Below are 23696 nucleotides of genomic sequence, written 5' to 3'. Positions count from 1 at the left end.
AGCCTGTGGGGGGGGCGGATAGGGAGGTCCCAGCCTGTGGTGGGGGCAGTTGGGCTGGAGCGCGGCAGGGGTCCTGGAGCTGAGACTCCCTAGGAAAGCCCTGCAGTGGGACGTCGCCGGACCTGGCCACGCAGCTTCTTACAGGGAGTAAGTGGCTTTGTTTCTGAAGGGAGAAAGCCTGATGAGGTGCCCCATTCCCTTCTGGGGAAGGGACAGGAGAAGGATAACATAGTGAGTCCCCGTTTCTACCAAAAAAAAAAAAGAAAGAAAGAAATCAAAACATTATCTGGGCGTGGTGGCATAGACCTGTAATCCCAGCTACTCGGGAGGCTGAAGTGGGAGGACTGTCTGAGCCCAGGAGGCTGAAGCTGCAATCGCGCCACTGCACTCCGGCCAGGGCGACAGAGCGAGACTCCGTTTGAGGGGTGGGGGAGACTCATAACTGCACTTAAAGGCAGACGCCGCTACTAACTCGTTTCACTCGTGTGGGAACTGCCCCGGGAAATGTTAAGTGACGTGTCCAAGGCCATATAAGGAATAACGGTGGAGCAGATTTGAATCCACAGGGGCCTCCGCACAAGGACCCGGGTCTCCAAGTCAGAAAAGCACAGAACGCGCAGGAGCAGGCGGCGCTGGAGACCGAGACGATCACATGCGGTCCCAGCGCAGACAGAGCTGAGCAGCCCCAGGGAACCGCGGCGGGAACGGGAAGCGGAGAACACGGGAGAACGTGGGAGCGCGCACCCAGACACAGGGCAAGCCAGGCTGGCTGTGACCGCAGGACCACAGGCCCAGGGAGCCATCAGCTCGCTGCAACCTGCATGGATCCCAGCCTGGTGGTCACTAGGACCCACACCCGAATCACACACACTTCATGCTCTGCAGGGGCGGATCTGTGTCTTGCGGGGTCTGAAATTTCTACATTTTGCAAAAGCCCTCTTTTAATAAAAAAATAAAAAATAAATAACACAAAAGTCGAAGTGAAAAAAGAAATATGCAGGTAAAAGGTCCTCCGTCCACGTCTCTGCCCTGGGACCCGCCGCTGCAGGTGGCGGCGCTGGCGGTGCTAGCACCGGGAACCCGCCCGGGACCGGCTGTCTCTGGCGCCCCCTGGCGGCCGCTGTGCCGGGTCCTGCCCTGGGGCCTGAGGTGGGCGGGGTGGGGTGGGGTGGGAGCGGGGCGGAGGTCGGGGGGGCGAGGGCAGCAGCCGGGGCAGCGCCCCGCTCAGCGGGACCTGTACAGGGCGCCCGCCTGAGGTAGGGGAGACACGGCGATGGGGAGCACTGTAGTCCCCCTTCCTCCCTCCCACCCTCCCCACTTTCTCTGGGAACCAGGCGGGAAGGTCGGGAGCCTGTCCCCTCTGCATCATCTGGGAGAGAGAAGTCACTGCATTTTGCTTTCTAAAGACTGACCAAGGAAGCGGCTGGGGCTGCTGCCTACATTCTGGTTCACACGGTCACAAACAAAAGAAAAAAAAAAACGGTTTTCTTTAGAGCCGGAAAGGGACCATCAGGAAATAGTAACAGTTCTCAATTTATTCAAAAATTCGTCCTATCTGCTATGACTTGGCAGCAAAAATGTTCTGGAGGTAAATTATTCAAAAAAAATGCTGATACTTATTCAAATATAATTTCCCTAAGCATTAAGCATGATGTTAACAGATGTTACATAAAAGGTCCTACAGGCAAATAAATCTGTGAAACACTAAATGAAGCTAAACAGGCTTCCTTCTAACAGGCCTTCTCAGAGCCTTTATTATTCTAAGGGTACTGTAACTTCCCAAGAGGGGCCGGGCGACGGAGGAAGAGGCCTGTGGCAGTATCGGGCCGCAGCACCCCGGATGCACAGTCGAGCTCACGGACGGTGGCTCTGGAAACATTTCGGGAAACGCACTTGTAAGTCACTGAGAGGGCACAGACAGAGGCTCCGAACATTATTTTACAAGACATGCAAACGTTTACAATGTGTTCTTTCTCAATTTAATACTACTTTCTTATTTTTTCAATGCATGGCTGCACTAAGTAAAATTCCAACAAAAATTTATTTGCTGGTAGCTTTCCTCCAAGACCGAGCATCCATGTGCCCCATGACCACTTCTATTCCCTACTGTACTGGAGGTCAGCAAACTAAGTCACTTATAAAGCATAAGAGCTGCAAGAAAAAACGGTCACTATTCACAATGACATGAGTGGGTACAGAGACAACCCAACATAATCTACAGAGAATACTGGAATTGATAACTGATTAGGCAAGTGTGGGGAACCCCCTCATCTGGGCACCGAGGAAGGGGAGCTAAGCAGATTCCCGGCACAATTAGTGCCTGAAGAATGTCTCAGGTTACCGTGTTACTACTCAGCTATTGCCTTTATATAATCCTCTATATATCATCATATATTATAGAATTAGTGCCTGAAGAATGTCTCAGGTTACCGTGTTACTACTCAGCTATTGCCTTTATATAATCCTGTATATATCATCATATATTATAGAATTAGTGCCTGAAGAATGTCTTACTACTCGGCTATATAATTATATCTTAGCTCACAGTCGGAGGAATGCCTGGAGCAGACACAGTGCAGAGCATGATTTAAGGGAAAACAGTTATACCAGGACAAGAATTATGGCCCAGGCGGCAGCGTTCAGTATCGTAAAGATACCCGCTGTATGGCAGGCTTGGGGCGAGAGCCACTCCTCCTGAAAAAGGAGTTGTAGGACCTTGCGTCCAGTTCTTGTGGAAGGCTGCCCTCAGACCGGCAATCCTGCGAGCATCCGAGGGCTTAAAACCCCTCAGGCATAACCGCGCCTTGGTGACTGTATAACTTGTCAGCTAGAGGCTACTGTGCTGCTCAGAGCGTCCTCCTATAGAAATCACTGGGAGCCGCCAGCAGGTGGCGGTAGACCTGGTCAGCTCTGTCGCTGCTCAAAGCATCCTCCTATAGAATCCCTTAGAAGCGGCCTGCCCCTAGATAAGAGATATTGCAGACTGCACCCTCTTCACCGCGCACGGCCCACCTCCTTGCCTCGGTGACCTAACTGGGGTGGATCCCTTGCTGTGCTCTGCCCACCTCCTAGCCTGGGTGACCTAATGGGGGTTGACCCCTTGTTTACTGCTCACGTGATTGTCTTGACCCTATCACTATCCTTAAGATGACCTTACTCACCACCCTGCCCCCTAACCTATACCCAATAAATACAGACGCTCCTGGACATTCGGGGCCTCGCCTGTCTCCGCTTATAGGTGGCTTGGCCCCCCGAGTCCAGCTGCGCTTTCTTTGTCCTTCTGTGTCCTGTCTCTTTATTTCTCGGATCCAGCACCTCAGCACAGCAAAAAGGGACACCCCACGACCCTGTAGGGCTGTGGCTCTACAGGCAAAAGATACAAGGCCTATGTACAAAAACCACTGCATTCCCATACCAACAACAAACAAAGGGACAATGACATTTACAGTAGATATGACTTCCACTGACATCAGAACAGGGGCTACCTGGGAATAAATACAACCAAAGATATGCGAGACCCCTCCTCAGAACCAACAGCACCGCACTGACAGGCATGGAAGGTGACCTCAATCCTGGTGGCAGGGGCTGTTCCCATGGATTAAAACACTCAGTGTTGTCAACATACCAACTCCCCCTACCATGGTGTGTAGACTCCTGTTTGCAATCTCTGGCTTGCCAGATCCATGCCCCCTGTAAAGCTTTCAATATTTATCATTCCAGAGCAAAGAAACACTTCTCTAGAGCTCCCATGCCTCTGAGTTAATTTAAAATCTTGTCTTTTCTCCCAATGAGGAGATGCATATACTGTGGGAAGCAAATTGGAACAAAAATCCAGGTTCTCCAGCTGCTTCCATTGAGCCCCTTTCATTCTGCCATTTGTCGTAGATTCAAAAGGAAGCAAATATGAGGCAGGGAGAACTTGGAAAGCCAGGTAAAGGAAGAAAACATTTCTTCCGTGCCATCCTCCATAGACACTGAGCGCAGCACAGTCCGCGCAAAAGCTCCTCCCTGAGACTTGCAGAGCCCCTCACTGTGTCCTCATCTTTCACCCTGCTCTTAGGAGTACTGTTTTCCCAATCAATCCCTGAATGGCTGCCCTCGAACATACAATTCTGTCTTGCTGAGCTGTGGTCTAGTGAAACAGCCCCTGGTTTCTGCACAGCCACTTTCACGTCTTCTTTAGGGTATGATACATCAGTGGTCCTCCCCCTGGCTGACCACTACAATCATACGGGCAGCTTGAAAAAAAGCCACACGGATGCCCTGGCTCGCCTCTCTAGGGTATCAGCATTTTGTACAAACTCCCGAATCCAGAGTTGAAGCCTGTGCTGCAGACAGCAAGAGAGAGAGGCACACAAACAGACAAACTTTTTTTTAAAAGCCAACAACTTACTTCCTTCTGGGTTTGGTGCAGAAAGAATGATGCTGTGGTTTTTCTTTACTTCTTCAACACACTGAGTTATTTTATCGATACTGTTTCTAATCTCCTCAACCTAGGAGAGAGAGAGAGTCAGGACAGCATGGCAAACTCAAATCTGTTACCACTTTTCATTCCTTAAAAGGGGAAGAATAAAGGAGAGAAATATACAAATAAACACCACATAAGAAATAAAAGCCTCTCCCATTCTTACACTGGTATCATTAAATTTAAAAAATAAATATACACCCTATGAATATTTCTACCTTCATACTTAAAGCAGCACCAATCAAAATTCACCAGCAAAACCTTTCAGGTCGTAAAAATTTCTCATCAAGTCCCAAGCATGATGCAGACGGGGCCAATCAGAAGCACACTACTACAAATACCCATCTCAGTACACCCGGGAAGTAAGCCCATCAAACGTGGGCACAGCGGCTCATGCCTATAATCCCAGCACTGTGGGAGGCCAAGGCAGGTGGATCACTTCTGACCAGGAGTTCAGGACCAGCCTGGCCAACATAGAGAACCCTGTTTTCTACTAAAAATACGAAAATTAGCTGAGTGAGGTGGCTCACACCTGTAATCCCAGCTATTCAGGAGGCTGAGACTCAAGAATCGTTTGAACTCAGGAGGTAGAGGTTGCAGTGAACTGAGATCACACCACTGTACTCCAGCCTGGGCAACAGAGCAAGACTCTGTCTAAAAAAATAAAGAAAATAATAATAATACTCTTATGGGAGGAGGCATCTACAGCTCAGACAGCCAAGCGTTCATATTTGTCATCTTTGACCTCTAAATGTTTAAACTACTTAGTATTTGTTTCAAAATGTAATGTACTCATTAGCAAGATTTATCTGGAGGGAGTTATCACATTATCTTCAAAAACCTCTGTGGTAGGCTGAATAATGACCCCAAAGATGTTCAGGTCCTAATCTCTGGGATCTGTGCATTACCTTCTATGGCAGAAGATATTTCACAGATGTGACTAAACTAAGGCTCTTGAGATGGGAAATTATCCTGGGTTCTCCAGGCAGGTCCTCATTAACCCACTCATGCCAGAGGCTGCAATTTTTTGTGTGAAAAATCAGACGTCGGACATGGCCGTGAGCAGCAGGATGTAATGCAGTCACACAAGCTTAGCATCTCAGTAATGGAGCACTAGGCGTAAATGGGCTGAGGTCCCAAGTGCCTCCCTCCTTCCTCATTTTAAAATAGTAATTACAGGCCAGGTACAGGGCTCATGCCTGTAATCCCAGCACTTTGGGAGCCAAGGCAGAAGGATCACTTGAGGCCAAGAGTTCAAGACCAGCCTGGGCAACATAGAGAGACCCCATCTCTACAAAAACTTTAAAAAAAAAAAAAAGAAAGAAAGAAAAAGAAAACTAGCCGGGCATGATGGTGCATGGCTGCAGTTGCAGTCCCAGCCACTCAGGAGGCTGAGGCAGGAAGATCTCCTGGGCCCACGTAGTTGAGACTGGAGGGAACTGTGATTGCACCACTACACTCCAGCCTGGGCAACATAGCAAGACCCTGCTCTTAAAAAAAAAAAGCAGCAATTATTAACCATGACATGTTGTGGCACAATCCACATCCTAATCCTGGAGCCTGTGAATATGTCACCTTGCATGGCAAAGGTTCCGAACCTTGCAGATACGATCAAGTAGAGTCTTGAGATGGGAGACTACACTGGATTATCTGGGTGGGCCCAATGGAACCACAGGAGTCCCTGTAAGACGAGGCAAGAGGACCAATGTTGAAAAAAGGAGACTTGATCCTGAAAACAGCAGCTGGAGTGATGGCTTTGAAGACGGAGGAAAGCACCGTGGGTCAAGAACACGGGCCACCTGGAAAGCTGGAGAAGAAGGCGGCGGCTCCAGGAGGCTCGCAGCTCCTCCCTGCCCGCACAAAGGCCTCTCCGGCCCCTGGAACTAGGAGGAGGCGATGAATGTGTTGTCAAAGCACAAAGATTGTGGTGATTTGTTACAGCAGCAGGAAACTGACACACATGCCAAAATAAATAACACATTTCTGTGAAAAATCACTGTCCAAACACTCAGTGGAAACAGGGGCAGGGATCTGCATTTTTTGTAAATCCAATGTCTGGCCTAATAGAAGGCACCGTGATCCGCATACTTTGAGGTTTGGTGTGCTGGCTCTGAGAAACTCCATCATCGTGCAGTCACGAGAGAATGAAAATGCCAATCATCATCTTATATTACTTTGAAAAGCGCTTTGACCACAGAAACCTCTTGAAAGGGTCTTAGGGACATCAGGGACCCTAAGCCAAGCCCCAGACCAGATTTGAAAAGTCTAAGTATTAAAGAATCACAAAGCCTGGGAGTGGTTCACACCTGTAATCCCAGCACTTTGGGAGGCTGCGATGGGCAGATCACTTGAGGTCAAAAGTTCAAGACCAGCCTGGGCAACATGGGGAAATGCCATCTCTACTAAAAATACAAAAGTTAGCCAGGCACCTGTAGTGCCAGCTACTCAGGAGGCTGAGGCAGGAGAACTGCTTGAACCTGGGAGGAGGAGGCTGCAGTGAGTCAAGATCACGCCACTGCACTCCAACCTGGGCGACAAAGCGAGACTCCATCTCAAAAAAAGAAGAAGAAAAAGTACTGTTTCTAAAATAATACGCATATGTCAGAAAGTTTAAAAAATATATAACTCTTGGAAAGTTCTGCAATCTACACCACTGCTAACTCCAAGCCGTGTGGCTCCAGAGGAGCAGGAAGCTGCAGGGCTGCACGCCCAGCACCCAAAGAGGCACCGAGAGAGAACCCGGCCAGCTACCCTTGTAAGTCCGGGACTAAAATAGCAGGGGGTCTCTTTTGCTCCGTTATAAAGTTTCACTCTGTTATAAATCATCTTCACAGAGAGGAGCCTCCCTGGCCACCCTTCAGAGCACAGTTTTAGTGTCTAACCAACACTTGTCATGTACGACATCCATTTCTCTTGCAAACTTCTGTGTGATATTAAAGATCAGAATGCCATTTTCTAAAGCTGAGTTTACATTAACAAGCATTATTTGCTTCTGCATTAGTCTAAGAAGTCATCACAGAAATTAAGTGCAAAACAAATTGACTATTTAACATTCATTTCATTAGCTTCAGCTTAAGTTAGAACCCAGTAAAGACAAGCACTGGGCAAGCCTTCCTACAGCACGGCTAACCTGTTTCCCACATGCCCTGAGATGCCAGTAGCAAAGATGACTGGCACAGAAAGACCACAGCTTAATGACAGTCAGTGAATTGCACAATGTCACTTTTCATTTTCTTTTTTTGAGATGGAGTCTCTCACTGTCACCCAGTCTGGAGTGCAATGGCATGATGTCAGCTCACTGCAACTTCCGCCTCCTGGGTTCTGGAAGTCTCCCACCACAGCCTCCAAAGCAACTGGGATTACAGGGACCCGCCATCATCCCTGGCTAGTTTTTGTATTTTTAGTAGAGACAGGGTTTCTCATGTTGGCCAGGCTGTTCTGGAACTCCTCACCTCAGTCAATCCACCTGCCTTGGCCTCCCAAAGTGCTGGGATTACAGGTATGAGCCACCACGCCCTCCCTGAGCTATGTAACTTTTCTATTAAATGCAATACTTAATGGCAGGAGATTCTTTAAAATAGACACATTTTTTGGCCAGGTGCGGTGGCTCACGCCTGTAATCCCAGCACTTTGGGAGACCAAGGCGAGCAGATCACGAGGTCAAGAGATCGAGACCACCCTGGCCAACATGATGAAACCCCGTCTCTATTAAAAGTACAGAAATTAGCTAGGTGTGGTGGCAAGCACTTGTAGTCCCAGCTACTCGGGAGGCTGAGGCAGGAGAATCACTTGAACCTGGGAGGCGGAGGTTGCAGTGAGCCCAGATCGTGCTACTGCACTCCGGCCTGGCAAAAGAGTTAGACTCTGTCTCAAAAATAAATAAATAAATTAATTAATTAAATACATTTTCACAAAGAACTTTCATGGAAGAGTTAAGCAACCAAGTAAAAGAAATAAAATCAGAAAAATAATTTGACAAAAGGGGCAGGAAGGCTAAAGACAATTTAAAAAGAAATGAAATCAGGAAATCACAGTATCTTAACTCCTTTACAGCTTAAGGGAAGTTCCTTGTAGCTAACAATTTAATCTCATGGCTTTTTCCATTCAGTAACAGCAGCAACTAACAAATACCTGAAAACCTGTGACCAGACTTACATGAGCTATTCAAGAAATTCTGGCTGAATGTGAAAACCTAATAACTTTTCATATATTTTTATAAACCTATTAAAAATTCTCAAATCCAGGAATTGACAGACCAGTTGAGACTGTCAAGTAAAACTAACCCATGAGATTCAGCATAATCAAAGCGAGTCCTGCCATGAAGGTTTCGTCATTAAAAAATCCAACGGACGTGTGTTTTTGTTTCTTCATGTTTAACAAAGTCAGTGCATTTGTTCTGTGACTCAGTGCTGCCACATGAGATCGAATAGTCCTTAGGTTTGAGAATTTCAGCAGGGCCTGGCGCAAGGGCTGCACTGGGGGATGAGCAGGAGGGGAGGCTCACACCTCAGACAGGAGCCCAGCACTGGCAGGCCACCGTGCCCCATGCTGGAAGGCTTCCACGTCTTAAAATACCAGCCACTGGGTCACCTGCAACTTCCCTTCTGAGTCTTCTGCCTCAGCTCACATACAGTTCACCAGTCACCGGTTTCAGACCCTGAGCCCTCTGCTCTATGCGCACCCTCAGGCCTCACTCCCACCGGTGGAGGGTGGCATTGCTGGCAGAGCCACGCACACCTGACCCCTGCGCCCACAGCCAGGCACCACCTCTACTGCCAGAACCACCACTTCCTGAAGAACCAAGGAGGCCTCGTTCTGAGACACTGCTGGTCTTGTAGGGAGGCCTCTGTAAAACTCTCTTAAGGGGCGCGGCAGGACCGCCCAAAGGCAGCCTGCAAGGACGAGGCGCTCCAGCAGCAGCCACCAACAGGTGGGAGAAGTGGGTGCCACCCCCAGAGGGCCCTGCAGGCACCGCCCCGGCCCACACGGAGGCCACGTGCACAGTTCTACCATCCGCACCCACTTCCCTCCCAGGCTGCATCAGGAGCTATGATTTGCAATTTTCTCATTATTAACTAATATTGTGATCACAGTAAAAATTACAGAGAACTTATGTAACTCAAACAATCACTTTTAAAAATATTAACCGAAGCATTATTTGAAATATGACAAATGAACAATCATATTGATATAAACGTTTAAAGAAGAAAGTCGCCGGGGCGAGGACTCATGCCTGTGATCCCACCACTTTGGGAGACCGAGGCAGGCAGATTGCCCAAGCTCAGGAGTTTGAAACCAGCCTAGGCAACATAGTGAAACCTCGTCTCTACTAAAAATACAAAAAAAGAATTAGCCGGGCATGGTGGCACAAGCCTATGGTCCCAGCTACTTGGGAGGCTGAGGCAAGAGAATCACTTGAACCTGGGAGGCAGAGGTTGCAGTGAGCCGAGATTGTGCCACTGCACTCCAGCCTGGGAGACAGTGCAAGCCTCTATCTCCACAAACAAGAAAAAGAAAGAGAAAAAGAAAAGGAGGGAGGGAGGGAGGGAGGCAATGAATGGGTTCCATTAAACGTTCTTACCTGATGGAAGAAATCCTCCATGAAATGGTCCTTTTCAACCACAACAACTGTGTCTCCATCATCATTCTTCCTACACTACAATGAAAAATGGAAAATTCTGATTTTTAAAATTTATATGTGGGCACAAATAGCGAACTGAAAAACAAAAACAGTTCAATACCCACAAGATCTCAACTCACTAGAGCACCAAATTGTAACAAACCAGCAGCTGCCACTCTCTACCCCAAATGAACTCCCGCAACATTTTCAACACAACAGGTGCTGGCTGAGGCAGCCAGGAAGGGTGGAAGACCTGGGGAGAAACAAGGGTTGGATTTCTCAGAACTAAGCTACTTTAGAATCACTTCGTTTTCACTGTGTAAGTCAATATAACACAAGCTAGTTTTACCCTCAAGAAGTGAAACTGCTTGTGTTGCATATTTTCCATAAACAGTCAAAACACTGGCCGGGCACTGTGGCTCACACCTGTAATCCCAGCACGTTAGGAGGCTGAGGCAGGCAGACTGCTTAAGTCCCGAAGTTCAAGACCACCCTGGGCAACATGGTGAAACCCCGTCTCTACAAAAAATTAACCAGGCATGGTGGCACATGCCTGTGGTCCCAGCTACCTGGGAGGCTGAGGTGAGAGGACTGCCTGAGCCTGGGAGGTTGAGGCTGCACTGATCCTGTCTCTAAAAACAAAAACAAACAAACAAACAAAACCAAAAACAAAAAAATAACCTCCAGCATCATCCAGAAGCAAAACCACTGATCAGGAGCTGCAGACCTGGGCTCCTGCCTCCTCCCCAGCAGCCCATTAGCTTGTCTCAGTCTCTGCCTCCTGTCCATTAAATAGAGACAGGACTGTCCCATCTCCATCAGAAGACCCTAAGGATGAGATATTTACCAGTGTTCTATAAGGAGACACTACTTTCATGGGTAACATTAATACATAAATCAATAAAGGCTTTTATTAATAAAATTATTTCTAGTCCATACTCTTTTGGGGAGTGACGAAGTCTCGCTCTGTCACCCAGGCTGGAGTGTGGAGTGTACAGTGGCAGGATCTCGGCTCACTGAAACCTCCGCCTCCCGAGTTCAAGTAATTCTCATGCCTCAGCCTCCTGAATAGCTAGGATTACAGGCACCTACTGCCACACCCAGCTAATTGTTTGTATTTTTAGTAGAGATGGGGTTTCACCATGTTGCCCAGGCTGGTTTTGAACTCCTGAGCTCAGGCAATCTACCTGCCTCAGCCTCCCAAATTGCTGGGATTACAGGCATGAACCACCCCACACAGCCTGTACACTCTTAATTCTAAACAAAGCAGCAAAGACAAAATGGCAATCAACTGACAAGCAGCAGAAATGAACATGAGACAGACCCACATAGTTTAACACTCTTCTCCAAGATTTCACACCACTGTAAAAACAAAAGAGAAGGCTAAAGGCTACCGACTGCCAGTGCCTGCGAACTACAGGAGGCAAGCCAGCTGCCTTATCTGTCAATCCTCCTGGCCCCACCCTCCTCACCCCACCATGAGGCAGGTACTGGCATCTCTATATCAGAGAGTAGACACGTGCTCAGGGGTTATGGTCTCAGAGCTGAGAGGTGCCAAAACAGTAGCTGAAGCCAGGTCTGTCTGACTTTACACAACTCCCTGTCTTAACAACTGTAGTTATGTTGACCCTCTCAAAGATAGTAAGAGCAGTCCTTTACCTCCAGTTCACAAGCGGGAGGCAATTTGAAATACACGCGTGTTCTCATTAATTTGATGGTCCCCGTGTTGCCAGTGAGGAGGCTGAAACACATGCAGGGATCACTCGGCAGCAGACCGCAGAGCAGGAGCAGCCTGTGGCCATGACTCCACTCCACACTCCCAGCTGTAACAAGCACACTCCACCCTGGGAGAAGATGGATGGGGGAGGAGCTGTGCTGCCGAGCCCCACCAGGCACGCAGGCCAGGCCTGCAGACTCCCCTTGCCGACACCCACTCTCTTAGAAAGAGGCTCTACTCCCATGTGCATGCCCAGCCCCGCCTCTCGGGCCCACAGCCTGCTGTCTCCCTGTCTCCAAGTGCTCACTTAATCCCACTAGCTGGACACGGGGTCTCACTGCTTCCGTGTGGCCATCTGCCTTGTCTTCTCAGCTGTGGGGTCTCAGAGGTGCAGGACCAGGAAGGATGGAGTGAAGCATCATGGTATTAAGTCACTGACTGACTGTGCATTCACCCAAAGACACACGGGGGCCGGGGTCGGGGGCAGGGCTGAGACTGGGCTAGAGACTGTGCCTGTGGCCCTAAGCCCCGAGCCAGGGGTGATGGAAGTGCTTCACCCCCACTGCAGAGGCACGAGGCTCTCAGGGCAGCTTATACCTCCCTGCTCTGCCAGTAACTCTGGGTTCTAGGTTCAAAGCCACCTCATTTTTGTTTGTTTGGAAAACCATAAACATATACAAAAGTAGAAGGAATGCTATGGTGAGCCCCCTGCTGCCATCACACAGGCTCAACAATGGCCCAGCCACAGCCTGTCTTATTTCTGGTGGACACCCACCACTTCCCACTCCAACACCACAGGCCAGCTAGAGGCAAACCCCATGGGGCAGATGCTACTGTGGGGACTACACCTGTGGCTCCAGGAAAGAGGCTGCACCCATCCCAGTGCTCCCCGGGAAAGAGGCTGCACCCATCTCACTGCTCCCCGGGCAAGAGGCTGCACCCATCTCAGTGCTCCCCGGGAAAGAGGCTGCACCCATCCCACTGCTCCCCGGGAAAGAGGCTGCACCCATCCCAGTGCTCCACAGGAAAGAGGCTGCACCCATCTCAGTGCTCCCCGGGAAAGAGGCTGCACCCATCCCACTGCTCCCCGGGAAAGAGGCTGCACCCATCCCAGTGCTCCACAGGAAAGAGGCTGCACCCATCTCAGTGCTCCCCGGGAAAGAGGCTGCACCCATCTCAGTGCTCCCCGGGAAAGAGGCTGCACCCATCCCAGTGCTCCCCGGGAAAGAGGCTGCACCCATCCCACTGCTCCCCGGGAAAGAGGCTGCACCCATCCCACTGCTCCCCGGGAAAGAGGCTGCACCCATCCCACTGCTCCCCGGGAAAGAGGCTGCACCCATCCCACTGCTCCCCGGGAAAGAGGCTGCACCCATACCAGTGCTCCCCGGGAAAGAGGCTGCACCCATCTCAGTGCTCCCCGGGAAAGAGGCTGCACCATCCCAGTGCTCCCCGGGAAAGAGGCTGCACCCATCCCACTGCTCCCCGGGAAAGAGGCTGTACCCATCCCACTGCTCCCCGGGAAAGAGGCTGCACCCATCCCAGTGCTCCCCGGGAAAGAGGCTGCACCCATCCCACTGCTCCCCGGGAAAGAGGCTGCACCCATCCCACTGCTCCCCGGGAAAGAGGCTGCACCCATCTCAGTGCTCCCCGGGAAAGAGGCTGCACCCATCTCAGTGCTCCCCGGGAAAGAGGCTGCACCATCCCAGTGCTCCCCGGGAAAGAGGCTGCACCCATCCCACTGCTCCCCGGGAAAGAGGCTGCACCCATCTCAGTGCTCCCCGGGAAAGAGGCTGCACCCATCCCACTGCTCCCCGGGAAAGAGGCTGCACCCATCCCACTGCTCCCCGGGAAAGAGGCTGCACCCATCTCAGTGCTCCCCGGGAAAGAGGCTGCACCCATCCCAGTGCTCCCCGGGAAAGAGGCTGCACCCATCCCAGTGCTCCCCGGGAAAGAGGCTGCACCCATCCCAGTGCTCCCCGGGAAAGAGGCTGCACCATCCCAGTGCTCCCCGGGAAAGAGGCTGCACCCATCCCACTGCTCCCCGGGAAAGAGGCTGCACCCATCCCAGTGCTCCCCGGGAAAGAGGCTGCACCCATCCCAATGCTCCCCTGGAGAGAGGCTGCACCCATCCCAGTGCTCCCCAGGAGAGAGGCTGCACCCATCCCAGTGCTCCCTAGGAAAGAGGCTGCACCCATCTCAGTGCTCCCCGGGAAAGAGGCTGCACCCATCCCACTGCTCCCCGGGAAAGAGGCTGCACCCATCCCACTGCTCCCCGGGAAAGATGCTGCACCCATCTCAGTGCTCCCCAGGAGAGAGGCTGCACCCATCCCAGTGCTCCCTAGGAAAGAGGCTGCACCCATCTCAGTGCTCCCCGGGAAAGAGGCTGCACCCATCTCAGTGCTCCCCTGGGGAAGTGAGCCAGGTTCCTACAGTGACCTTCCCACGCTCTGCATGCACTTTCCACAGTTGCGTGGTGTCAACAATCACAGAGGCTCAATCCTCCTCCACTCTCAATCCACCACACAGATGGACTTTACTCGGTTATTTTTGCTCAGAGTCATTGGCTTGCTGGTAAACAATGAGTTTCTCTACCTGCAGACCAGGAAAGATCCACAGGACTAGGAATATGTTTCCTCTACTGTCTTATTTCTTATTCCTAATCCTTGACTTACATGTCTTATTTCCACCTGGAACTCTCAAAACTGATGAGATAACAGGAAACAGACCCAATAGTACTGTCTTTGCTTTCCCATTCATAAAAAAAAAAAAGGAAAAGAAAAGGATACCAAAGCACTACTTGTGGCTTCATGCCTAAGCTACATTCTTCTCCTCAGTGAATGTCCATGTTCGGTCTCTGATGCTGAGACAGGGCAGCAGCTGTACAACAGCCAGGATTATGAGAGGGTATTTATCGTAAACAACCAACTGTTTGTGGCAAATGCTTACTAAAAGCCAGGGAATACTCTCCTACATGACATATTTGATTTCCAAAGTGCCAAAGTACAGGATAAACATTCAAATGGCAACATTCCTTTTCTGTTAAATGTTAACAGAAGTCTCTTAAAAGTAGCATTACAGTAAAATCACAATCCTCCTGTATGAATACTATTGTCAGGAACAGGTAGCAGGTAGTTTCCCAGTTTAGAGACTATTTAAAATGTTACACTTTTTTCATTTTTGTTGTATTTTTACTAACACTTGTTTCCATTATTAATATCACATAAATACTTTTTAGCAGGCACTTAGACTTTATGTAAATAGTATTATACTTCAGCAATTTTTTTTTCTTTTTTTGAGGCAGGGGCTTGCTCTATCACCCAGGCTGGAGTGCGGTAGTGTGATCATAGCTCATGGCAGCTTCAACTTCCTGGGCTCAGGTGATCCCTTCTCCTCAGCCTCCTGAGTAGCTGGGACTACAGACACGCACCTTATTTTTAGAGATGAGGTCAGCCATGTTGCCCAGGCTGGCCTTGAACTCCTGGGCCCAAGCAATCCTCCCACCTCGGTCTCCCAAAGTGCTGGTACCACAGGAATGAGTGACTGTGCCCAGCCTGCCTCTGCAATGTAATCGTTCAGGTTTTTTTCTCTCAGCTATACATTCAGATTTCTCCACTCGGATATATTGCTCTAGTGTTAGGTGAAACCTCACAGTACGGTTCAACACCATACATTCATCTCACCTGCTGCGTACACTCCCTTATAGAAAAAGCCATGATGCATTCATCTGGGCTCCTACTGTGCCTAAGATTTTGCCATCACCAATAACACAATAAAACCACATTCCTGCGTGTCTCCACATGTACGTTAGGATGGTTTTCTGCATACACACACACACAGAGAGGACCACAGAGCCATGTGGTTTAAGCATCTTCAGCTTCACTAAACAATGCCAAATTGCTCTTCAAAGCGGTTGCAATACATCACATGCCCCCAGCATGGCACATGGACGTAAGACACTGCCAGGCTAACCTTCAGCTACCAAAGGCCCAGCACACGCCCTCGCCCCAGGAATGAGATTCGGAACTGACACAACGAAGCCAGGAGAGCCTGAACTAGCGGCCATTTAAACTTGGGAGCTGGGGGCAGCCCCCGTCCACCAAGTCACGGAGACAAAGAGAAACCCACGTGATATGGCTCCAGACGACCTCTCCAGCTAATTCATGTCTCACCTCCGCACACTACTGACCATCCACTCACCACCAACAGCATCTGTCTTTTGTATGACCTCGCTCCCAACCCTGGGCCTCCAGACTTGCTGTGGCTTCTGCCCAGGGCACCCTCCCCCAGCCGCTTTCTTATCCACAGCTCAGCTCACAGGGTGGCCTCCTGACCCGCCTGTCCAAGGCAGCCACACCCACACCCTCACTCTGCATATTTCCCTCACAGCAAGGACTGCAAAAGATACTTTATTCATCTGCTTAGCTGGCTGGCTATCTCCCAACTGCAAGTTCCATGAGAGCAAGGACTTCTATCTTTGCACAACCCAGCCATCCTGCCCACAGCAGTGCCTGGCACACACTGCCAGTCGGTGATGAACAGGCCAACAAACAAATCAGTGACTGAATGAATGAAGAGAAAGAGAAGGGCAGACACAGACAAGGGGGAGGAGAGTGGGGAAAGAACACACAAATGACAGAAACCAAGAAACAACAACAGAGACACACACACAGACAGGCCCGGCAACCGCAAAATGGGCAAGACACAAGGACAGGAACGACCTGGGTGGCTTGCGGCATCCTAACTCCATCCCTTGTGAGGGCTGATGGTACCACAGGCCCTCAAGGTCTGGGAGAAATCACTCTACTTTTTTTTTTTAAGAGATGGATTCTCACTGTCACACAGGCTGGAGTGCAGTGGCAGGATCTCGGCTCACTGCAACCTCCGCTTCCCAGGTGCCAGCGATTCTCTCACCTCAGCCTCCCGAGCTGAAATTACAGGCGCCCACTACCAAGCCCAGCTAATTCTGGCATCTTTAGTAGAGATGAGGTTGTGCCATGTTGGCCAGGCTGGTCTACAACTCCTGACCTCAAGTGATCCTTCCACCTCAGACTCCCAAAGTCCTGGGATCACAGGTGTGAGCCACCCCAGCCCACTCTATCTTTTAATAAATCTCCCTTTTTTGCTTTGGTTGATGGGTTTCTGTCCCTTTTAACCAAAAGGTCTTGAAAACAAGAGATTCCAGTGGCATCTACGTTTGTCTCACCATAGGTATTTTCAGGAAACACACTGATTTAATGAATACCTGGCAGGTGCTCTGGATCAGGCGCCATGCAGAATACTGAGGCTTCAGAGCACAAAGGACAGCATGCATCTGCCCTGAAAAGGTTGATGAGCCGGGGGAAGGGTGCAGGAAAAAGCAGGACTGCATCTGTGTTCAGAATGTTCTAAGATAAGATGGGCCATCTCTGGAATGTACAAGGAAAGGGAGGCAGGAAGGCTTCCTGGTGATGCCTAACCTGAGACCAAAAATGGTGTGAGGCCAGGCACAGTGGCTCATACCTGTAATCCCAGCACTTAGGGAGGCCGAGGCGGGCAGATCACCTGAGGTCAGGAGTTCGAGACCAGCCTAGCCAATGTGGTAAAACCCCGTCTCTACTAAAAATACAAAAATCAGTCAGGTATTGTGATGCATGCTGGTAATCCCAGGTACTTGTGAGACTGAGGTAGGAGAACTGCTTGAACCCTAGAGGCAGAGGTTGCAGTGAGCCGAGATAGCGCTCACTGCATTCCACCCTGGGCAACAGAGTGAGACTCTGCCTCAAAAAAAAAACAAGGTGCAAGGCAAGAGAGAATGTGCTGAGGGAGAAGTCCAGTAGTTCAGACAAAGGGAGTAGTAATTGCAAGGGCAGGAGGAGGGGGCCCATCAGTCCAGAGGCAGCAGTGAACCTGCCACCACCACAAGGGGACAGATGTGTGCTCCTGGGGACCTCTTCTATGGAGACATTATTTCTTAGGTTTTCTACTCCTTAAATTCAAAGTAGACCCCCACGTTAAAAACAAGCAGTGATTAATCTGTGCCACCACACCCAGCTAATTTTTGTATGTTTTATAAAGACGTGGTTTTGCTGTGTTGCCCAGGCCGGTCTTCACCTCTGGAGCTCAAGCAATCCACCTGCCTTCGGCTCCCAAAGTGCTGGAACTTCAGGTGTGAGCCACCACGCCCAGCCTGCAAATATGATTTCTTAAAGGGTGGGAAACACTGCTCAGATAATTTTTAAAGTTATTTTGCTCTTCAAACCAAAGGACATGTTTATATCTACAAATGAGTATGCCTATTATAGTTAAGAATAGAGAAACTATAGATTCCAATTGTAGAAACCGTTTGTGTGAGAACACATAAAATATAAAAATTTGGCAGGATTGCATAAATTATGAAATTCTAAACTATAAATATATGCATATAGAAAATTATATTCATATGTGAAATTCTTAGTATTTTAAGTTCCAATTAAGTTTTTTGATCTTATTTTATAAATTGGAACCTGAATCTTCACTATACAATATTCTGCACATGTGCAAACATGAGCTGTCAAAAATTAACTTTTTAAAAATATCTGAGCAGTGTTTCCCGCCCTTTAAGAAATCATATTTGCAGGCCAGGTGTGGTGGCTCACACCTGAAGTCCCAGCACTTTGGGAACCCAAGACGGGTGGATTGCTTGAGCTCCAGAGGTGAAGATCAGCCTGGGCAACACAGCGAAAACCCATCTCTATAAAAAATACAAAAATTAGCTGGATGTGGTGGCATGCGCCTGTGGTCCCAGCTACTTGGGAGGCTGAGGTGGGAGGATGGCTTGAGCCTGGGAGATCAAGGGTGCACTGAGTCGTGATCGTGCCACTGCACTCCAGCCAGGGTGAGAGAGTAAGATACAGTCTCAAAGAAAAAAAAAGGGAGACTATATCTGCAATTCATCACCTTGAACCGAGGATGAAAAATAGAGTTCTCATTTCTTTTAGGTCTACTAAGAACACCACATAGCTATAGCTGTGTATTTATTATCATCATGCAAACAATTCCCACAGATGAAATGGATAGTTTCTCTATTCTTCACTATAATAAATATATCAATGTGCATAAACTTAGTTTAAAAGTAAGTAAACGTTTGGGGTCGTTATCTTATAGAAGAGCCATTCCGTTTTGCTTACATCCTACAAGGAATTTGATTACACCTCCGTCACTCTTCCTCCCCAGGCTGCATGCATCAGCATCCGCACTCAATTCAGTGCCGTGTGTCTCTGCTCCCAGCACGTGATCTGGTAGAGACCTGACATTCAAGTACCTGTTGGATGAGCGAGTCTTTTACTTTCTGTAAATCAGAAGTATCTTTCTGGATTTGGAGTCTAGGAGATCTGGACCAAGTCATGTAAACTTTCTATGCCCAAATGACTGGTAGAAACTAAACCTATCAATACAAATTGTATTGAGTGAATTAAGTTTTAAGACCTTTCCATGTAATTATCAGAAGTACATTTTTCTCAGGAACAAGCAACAACAGCTAATTAAAGAAACTTTTTAGAAGCATCACAAATATTTTATTAACATGGACACTGTAAGATGAGGCATTTTAACCAACAAAATATTAAACTTTACCTAGAAAAAAACACCAGCCATTTAGAAGCAATGGTTGTGAATACATATTCAACTACTCTAAGAACTACTTGAAAAGGACACATTTCCTAAGGAAAAAAAAATTAAACTTGTACCTGGTAACTTTAAGTTGGGTTTTTAAATATTAAAAGTAATTAAACTTCAAATTAAGTTTTAACTATTTTATACTAGGGAGAAGGTGGCTCTTTTTTCTTTTTTTTTTGAGACAGGTTCTCAGGCTGTCTGTCACCCAGGCTGGAGGGCAGTGGCAAAATCTTGGCTCACTGCAACCTCTGCCTCCCGGGCTCAAGCAATCTTCCCACCTCCTGAGTAGCTGGGACCACAGGCATACGCCACTACACCTGGCTAATTTTTTGTATGTTTTTGTAAAGACTTCTGAGCTCAAACGATCCAGCCGCCTCAGCCTCTCAAAGTGCTGGGACTACAGGTGAAAGCCGCCGTGCCCAGCCAGAAGGCTGATTTTTGTTACTTCCAAAAACAAAAAATCTGGTAAATATTAATAGCACTTATAATTACATAGCACTTTCTCCCTCCCACCTTCTCCCAGAGCTTCAAACGTTACATAATTTTATGCTTCATAACTCCCTCTATGAGGTGGATAAGAGAGATATGATTGTCCCCATTTTACATACAAGAAAAAGTTTTGAGAGGTTTAAAAATTATTTGCCCGGCTGGGTGCGGTGGCTCATACCTGTAATCCTAGCACTTTGGGAGGCCGAGGTGGGTGGATCACCTAAGGTCAGGAGTTCAAGACCAGCCTGGCCATCATGGTGAAACTCCATCTTTTAAAAAAAAGAAAAAGAAAAAGAAAAAAGAGTTAAAAAAAAAAATTTATTTTCCCAAGATGAGAAACTCCAAAAGTGGACACTTGCATGGATTTACTCTCCGGCTGCTCAGTGGCTGCACCTAAAGCAGATGGTACTGAACTAGATGAGATGACTTCTAACTCTAGCATCCTAGAGAAAACTATGTTCTCACTAACAGTGTCAGGAAGGGCTGGGATATACAGAAACTGAGTGACAAATAATTGCTTTATTTACGTTTTGCTATTCAAGCCAAGAAAACGTATTTCTACTATTTCCCAACACATAAATGTGGCCATCTTTTGCTAAGATAGTCACAGCTCTCACGTTCAAAGACATTCAGCAACTTTTTTTTTTCACTCTGTCACCCAGGCTGGAGTGCAGGGGCACGGCACAATCATGGCTCACTGCAGCCTCTATCTCCTGCGCTCAAGGAATCCTAGTTTAGCCTCCTGAGTAGCAAGGACTACAGGTGCGATCCTCCACACCCGGCTAGTGTTCGCTGTTGTTGTTGTTGTTGAAGACAGTCTCTTTCTGTGTCCCAGACTAGAGTGCAGTGGTCTGACATCGGTTCTCGGCAAGCCTCCCGGGTTCAAGCCGCAGCCTCCAGAGTAGCTGGGACTACAGGAGTGCGCCAGGATGTCCGGGCTGCCTTTTGTATTTTTAGTAGAGACAGGGTTTCGCCATGTTGGCCAGGCTGCTCTCCAACTCCTGACCTCAAGTGATCCACCCACTTTGGCCTCCCAAAGTGCTGGGATTACAGGCGTGAGCCATTGCGACTGGCCTCCTGCTAATTTTTTAATGTTTTGGAGAGACAAAGTCTCCCTACGTTGCCCAAGCTGGTCTCCAACACTGGGCTCAAGTGACCCACCCACCTTGATCTCCCAAACTGCCGGGATTACAGGCCTGAGTCACGGCATTCCTTCAATAAATAAATGTTTGAGCTCCCACTACACGGCACTGAAAGATAAGCTACTGGGCAAGACAACACAACAGTAATTTGCTGTGTTTAACATGATGTTGATCCGCAGACCGCAGGGAATACATGCCTATTAATAAAAAAGGAAAGAAATATCACAGTGAAGAAAATTCCTTGGAATGAATATAAAGCATAATTTCCATGATCCTAAGGATGAAAGCATTGCCTTCTCAACCAGAGCTCCTCATCTGAACCACAGAGCAGAGATAATGATGGAAGTGGCTATGTTCTCCATTCTCCCACTCGGGGGTACATAACAGCTCCATTCTAGCAGCGGAGGAGAGAGCATCACTCAGTACATGCAATGACTGTTGCAGGGCTGCGGGCCTTAGCACCCCTGTTCTGAGGCTGCCAACAACTTAGAGAGCAAGGGCTGCATCCGTGCACGCACGCGGCGTGAACCGGCGGCCGCATGCGTGTACGCACGCGGCGTGAACCGGCGGCCGCATCCGTGCACGCACGCGGCGTGAACCGGCGGCCGCATGCGTGTACGCACGAGGCGTGAACTGGTACCTGCATTGGAAAAGGAAAGTCATAATTACTCCTGTTGCCCTAAGCCATCCCGGGCAAGACAAGCCTGGAAAGTGCACGAGCATCGCTACAGTTTCACCGTCACATCCACAGTCCTGTCACCTTTACACGTGAGAATGCACCAAAATCCTTCCAAATTTTTCAGCGACCTGCTTTTCCCTTGCTAGAGTAAACAGTAATTTGCTGTGCCATCCGCCGAGTCCCCTGTGTGCTCCGCTGGCTGGAAGCGCGGGGTGTGTTCAGAGTCAACAGACACAAGCCCAGTTCCCAAAGCAAACTACTGGGGAGACCAGACACCGGCTGCTGTTGGCGCTCGCCCCACCCCAAGCACCCAGCACTCTTAAGGCGCCCACATTTCACACCCATCTGTTGCCGCCCGCTGGGTGCAGGGTCCTGCGCGCAGCCCAAGGGATAAAGCAGCGAGCAAGACGACCCGGCCTGCTTCCCGGGGCTGACACCCACTGCGGGGTCCCCGAGGGGCGGGCGACAGTTAGGCCGGTGGGATCCGGCTGGGTAAGCGCCTGATAGAATCCGCCAGGTGGAGTGACGGACAGGGAACCCCTCTTGGAGACGGGGTCAGGGCCGGGACCCTCCCTCTCCCTCCTCCTGCTCCAACCGGCCCTGAGGACCCCGCCCAGGAAGCTCCAAGACCCCGCCCTGGGGACCAGGCCAGGAGCCCCCACCATAGGACTCCCAGAGACCCCTGCCCCCGAACGCTACGAGTCCCCGGCCCGCCCGCCCCAAGACTCTGCCCTGGGGACCCCACCCGGAGCCCCCTCTCAGGACTCCCCAAGACCCCCCGCCCCGGGGACCCCACCCGGAGCCCCCTCTCAGGACTCCCCAAGACCCCCCGCCCCGGGGACCCCACCCGGAGCCCCCTCTCAGGACTCCCCAAGACCCCCCGCCCTGGAGACCCCGCCCGGAGCCCCCTCTCAGGACTCCCCGAGACCCCCGCCCTGCGGACCCCACCCGGAGCCCCCCCTCAGGACTCCCCGAGACCCCCGCCCTGCGGAACCCGCCCGGAGCCCCCCCTCAGGACTCCCCGAGACCCCCGCCCCGGGGACCCCACCCGGAGCCCCCTCTCAGGACTCCCCGAGACCCCCGCCCTGCGGACCCCTCCCGGAGCCCCCTCTCAGGACTCCCCAAGACCCCCCGCCCCGGGGACCCCACCCAGAGCCCCCTCTCAGGACTCCCCGAGACCCCCCGCCCTGGAGACCCCGCCCGGAGCCCCCTCTCAGGACTCCCCGAGACCCCCGCCCTGCGGACCCCGCCCGGAGCCCCCCTCTCAGGATTCCCCGAGACCCCCGCCCCAGAACGCTCGAGACCCTCTCCCTGGGACCCACCCGGAGCCCCGCCCAGGACGCCCCGAGCCCCCGCCCGCCCTCCAGACCCCGCCCCGGCCGGGCCTGAACCGCTAACCGCGGCCGCGGCTCACCGCCGTCAGGTCTGGAAGCCGGTCCCTCATCCCCGCCGGCCGGGCCGCGCGCCCCGCCGCTCAAGCCTGTTCCGAGCCGCCTCCAGCCGGGCCGCGGGCTCTCGGGTCGCCGCCTCAGGCCCCGCGGTCCCGGCCCCTCGCCCGCCGCCCTCCCAGGAGCCGGCGCTGCCACGGCAACCTCGCCCCGCGCGCTCTGCGCATGCTCGGCCTGCGCCGCGCCCCGCACCCACCCACAAGGCGGTGCCGCTTTCCTGCGGGAGCCCCCCCGAGGGGCGGGGCCTGTAAGAGGGGCGGGGCCTGGAGGGCGGGGCCTAGGCGAGGAGGGGCGGGGCCCGGTCGAGCCCCAGGCTGGCAGGAGAGCCACAAGTGCTGTTTGTCCCTTCTTGATCTGCTCTTATGCTCTCACACCCATTATTTTATTTAATAAAATATAGATCATTCAACGAATAGTGACAAAGAGCAAAGCTCCCGGAATGAGCTGGGTGCAGCTTTGGGTAATACACATGCCGAACCTTCTCTTAGGGTCCACGCCCAGCCT

At 50.6% G+C, this 23696-nt stretch overlaps 1 protein-coding gene across 9 annotated transcripts in view; it reads right to left on the bottom strand.

Annotated features, from left to right (window-relative positions):
- STX2 (syntaxin 2) overlaps positions 1-23337 on the bottom strand; it is a 53851-nt gene extending 30514 nt beyond the window's left edge. For 4 of the 9 annotated variants that reach the window (XM_064379548.1, XM_064379549.1, XM_064379551.1 and 1 more), the window contains exons 1-3: positions 23159-23337; positions 10047-10121; positions 4394-4493 (exon numbers count right to left, since the gene is read on the bottom strand). In XM_064379548.1, the coding sequence (XP_064235618.1) occupies positions 4394-4493; positions 10047-10121; positions 23159-23188 (205 nt within the window). In that variant the 5' untranslated portion in view covers positions 23189-23337. Of the gene's footprint in view, positions 1-4393; positions 4494-10046; positions 10144-10225; positions 10472-18947; positions 19082-23158 lie in introns of those variants that run through there. The other 5 variants (XM_021671513.2, XM_021671518.2, XM_064379547.1 and 2 more) reach the window with 4 other exon arrangements.
- Between the last annotated feature and the right edge of the window lie 359 nt (positions 23338-23696).

The sequence above is a fragment of the Aotus nancymaae genome, unplaced genomic scaffold, assembly GCF_030222135.1.
Source record: "Aotus nancymaae isolate 86718 unplaced genomic scaffold, 86718_ANA_hifiasm-v0.15.2.pri h1tg000021l, whole genome shotgun sequence".
Classification (NCBI taxonomy): Eukaryota; Metazoa; Chordata; class Mammalia; order Primates; family Aotidae; genus Aotus; species Aotus nancymaae.
This window is presented reverse-complemented; position numbering and strand designations above follow the sequence as displayed.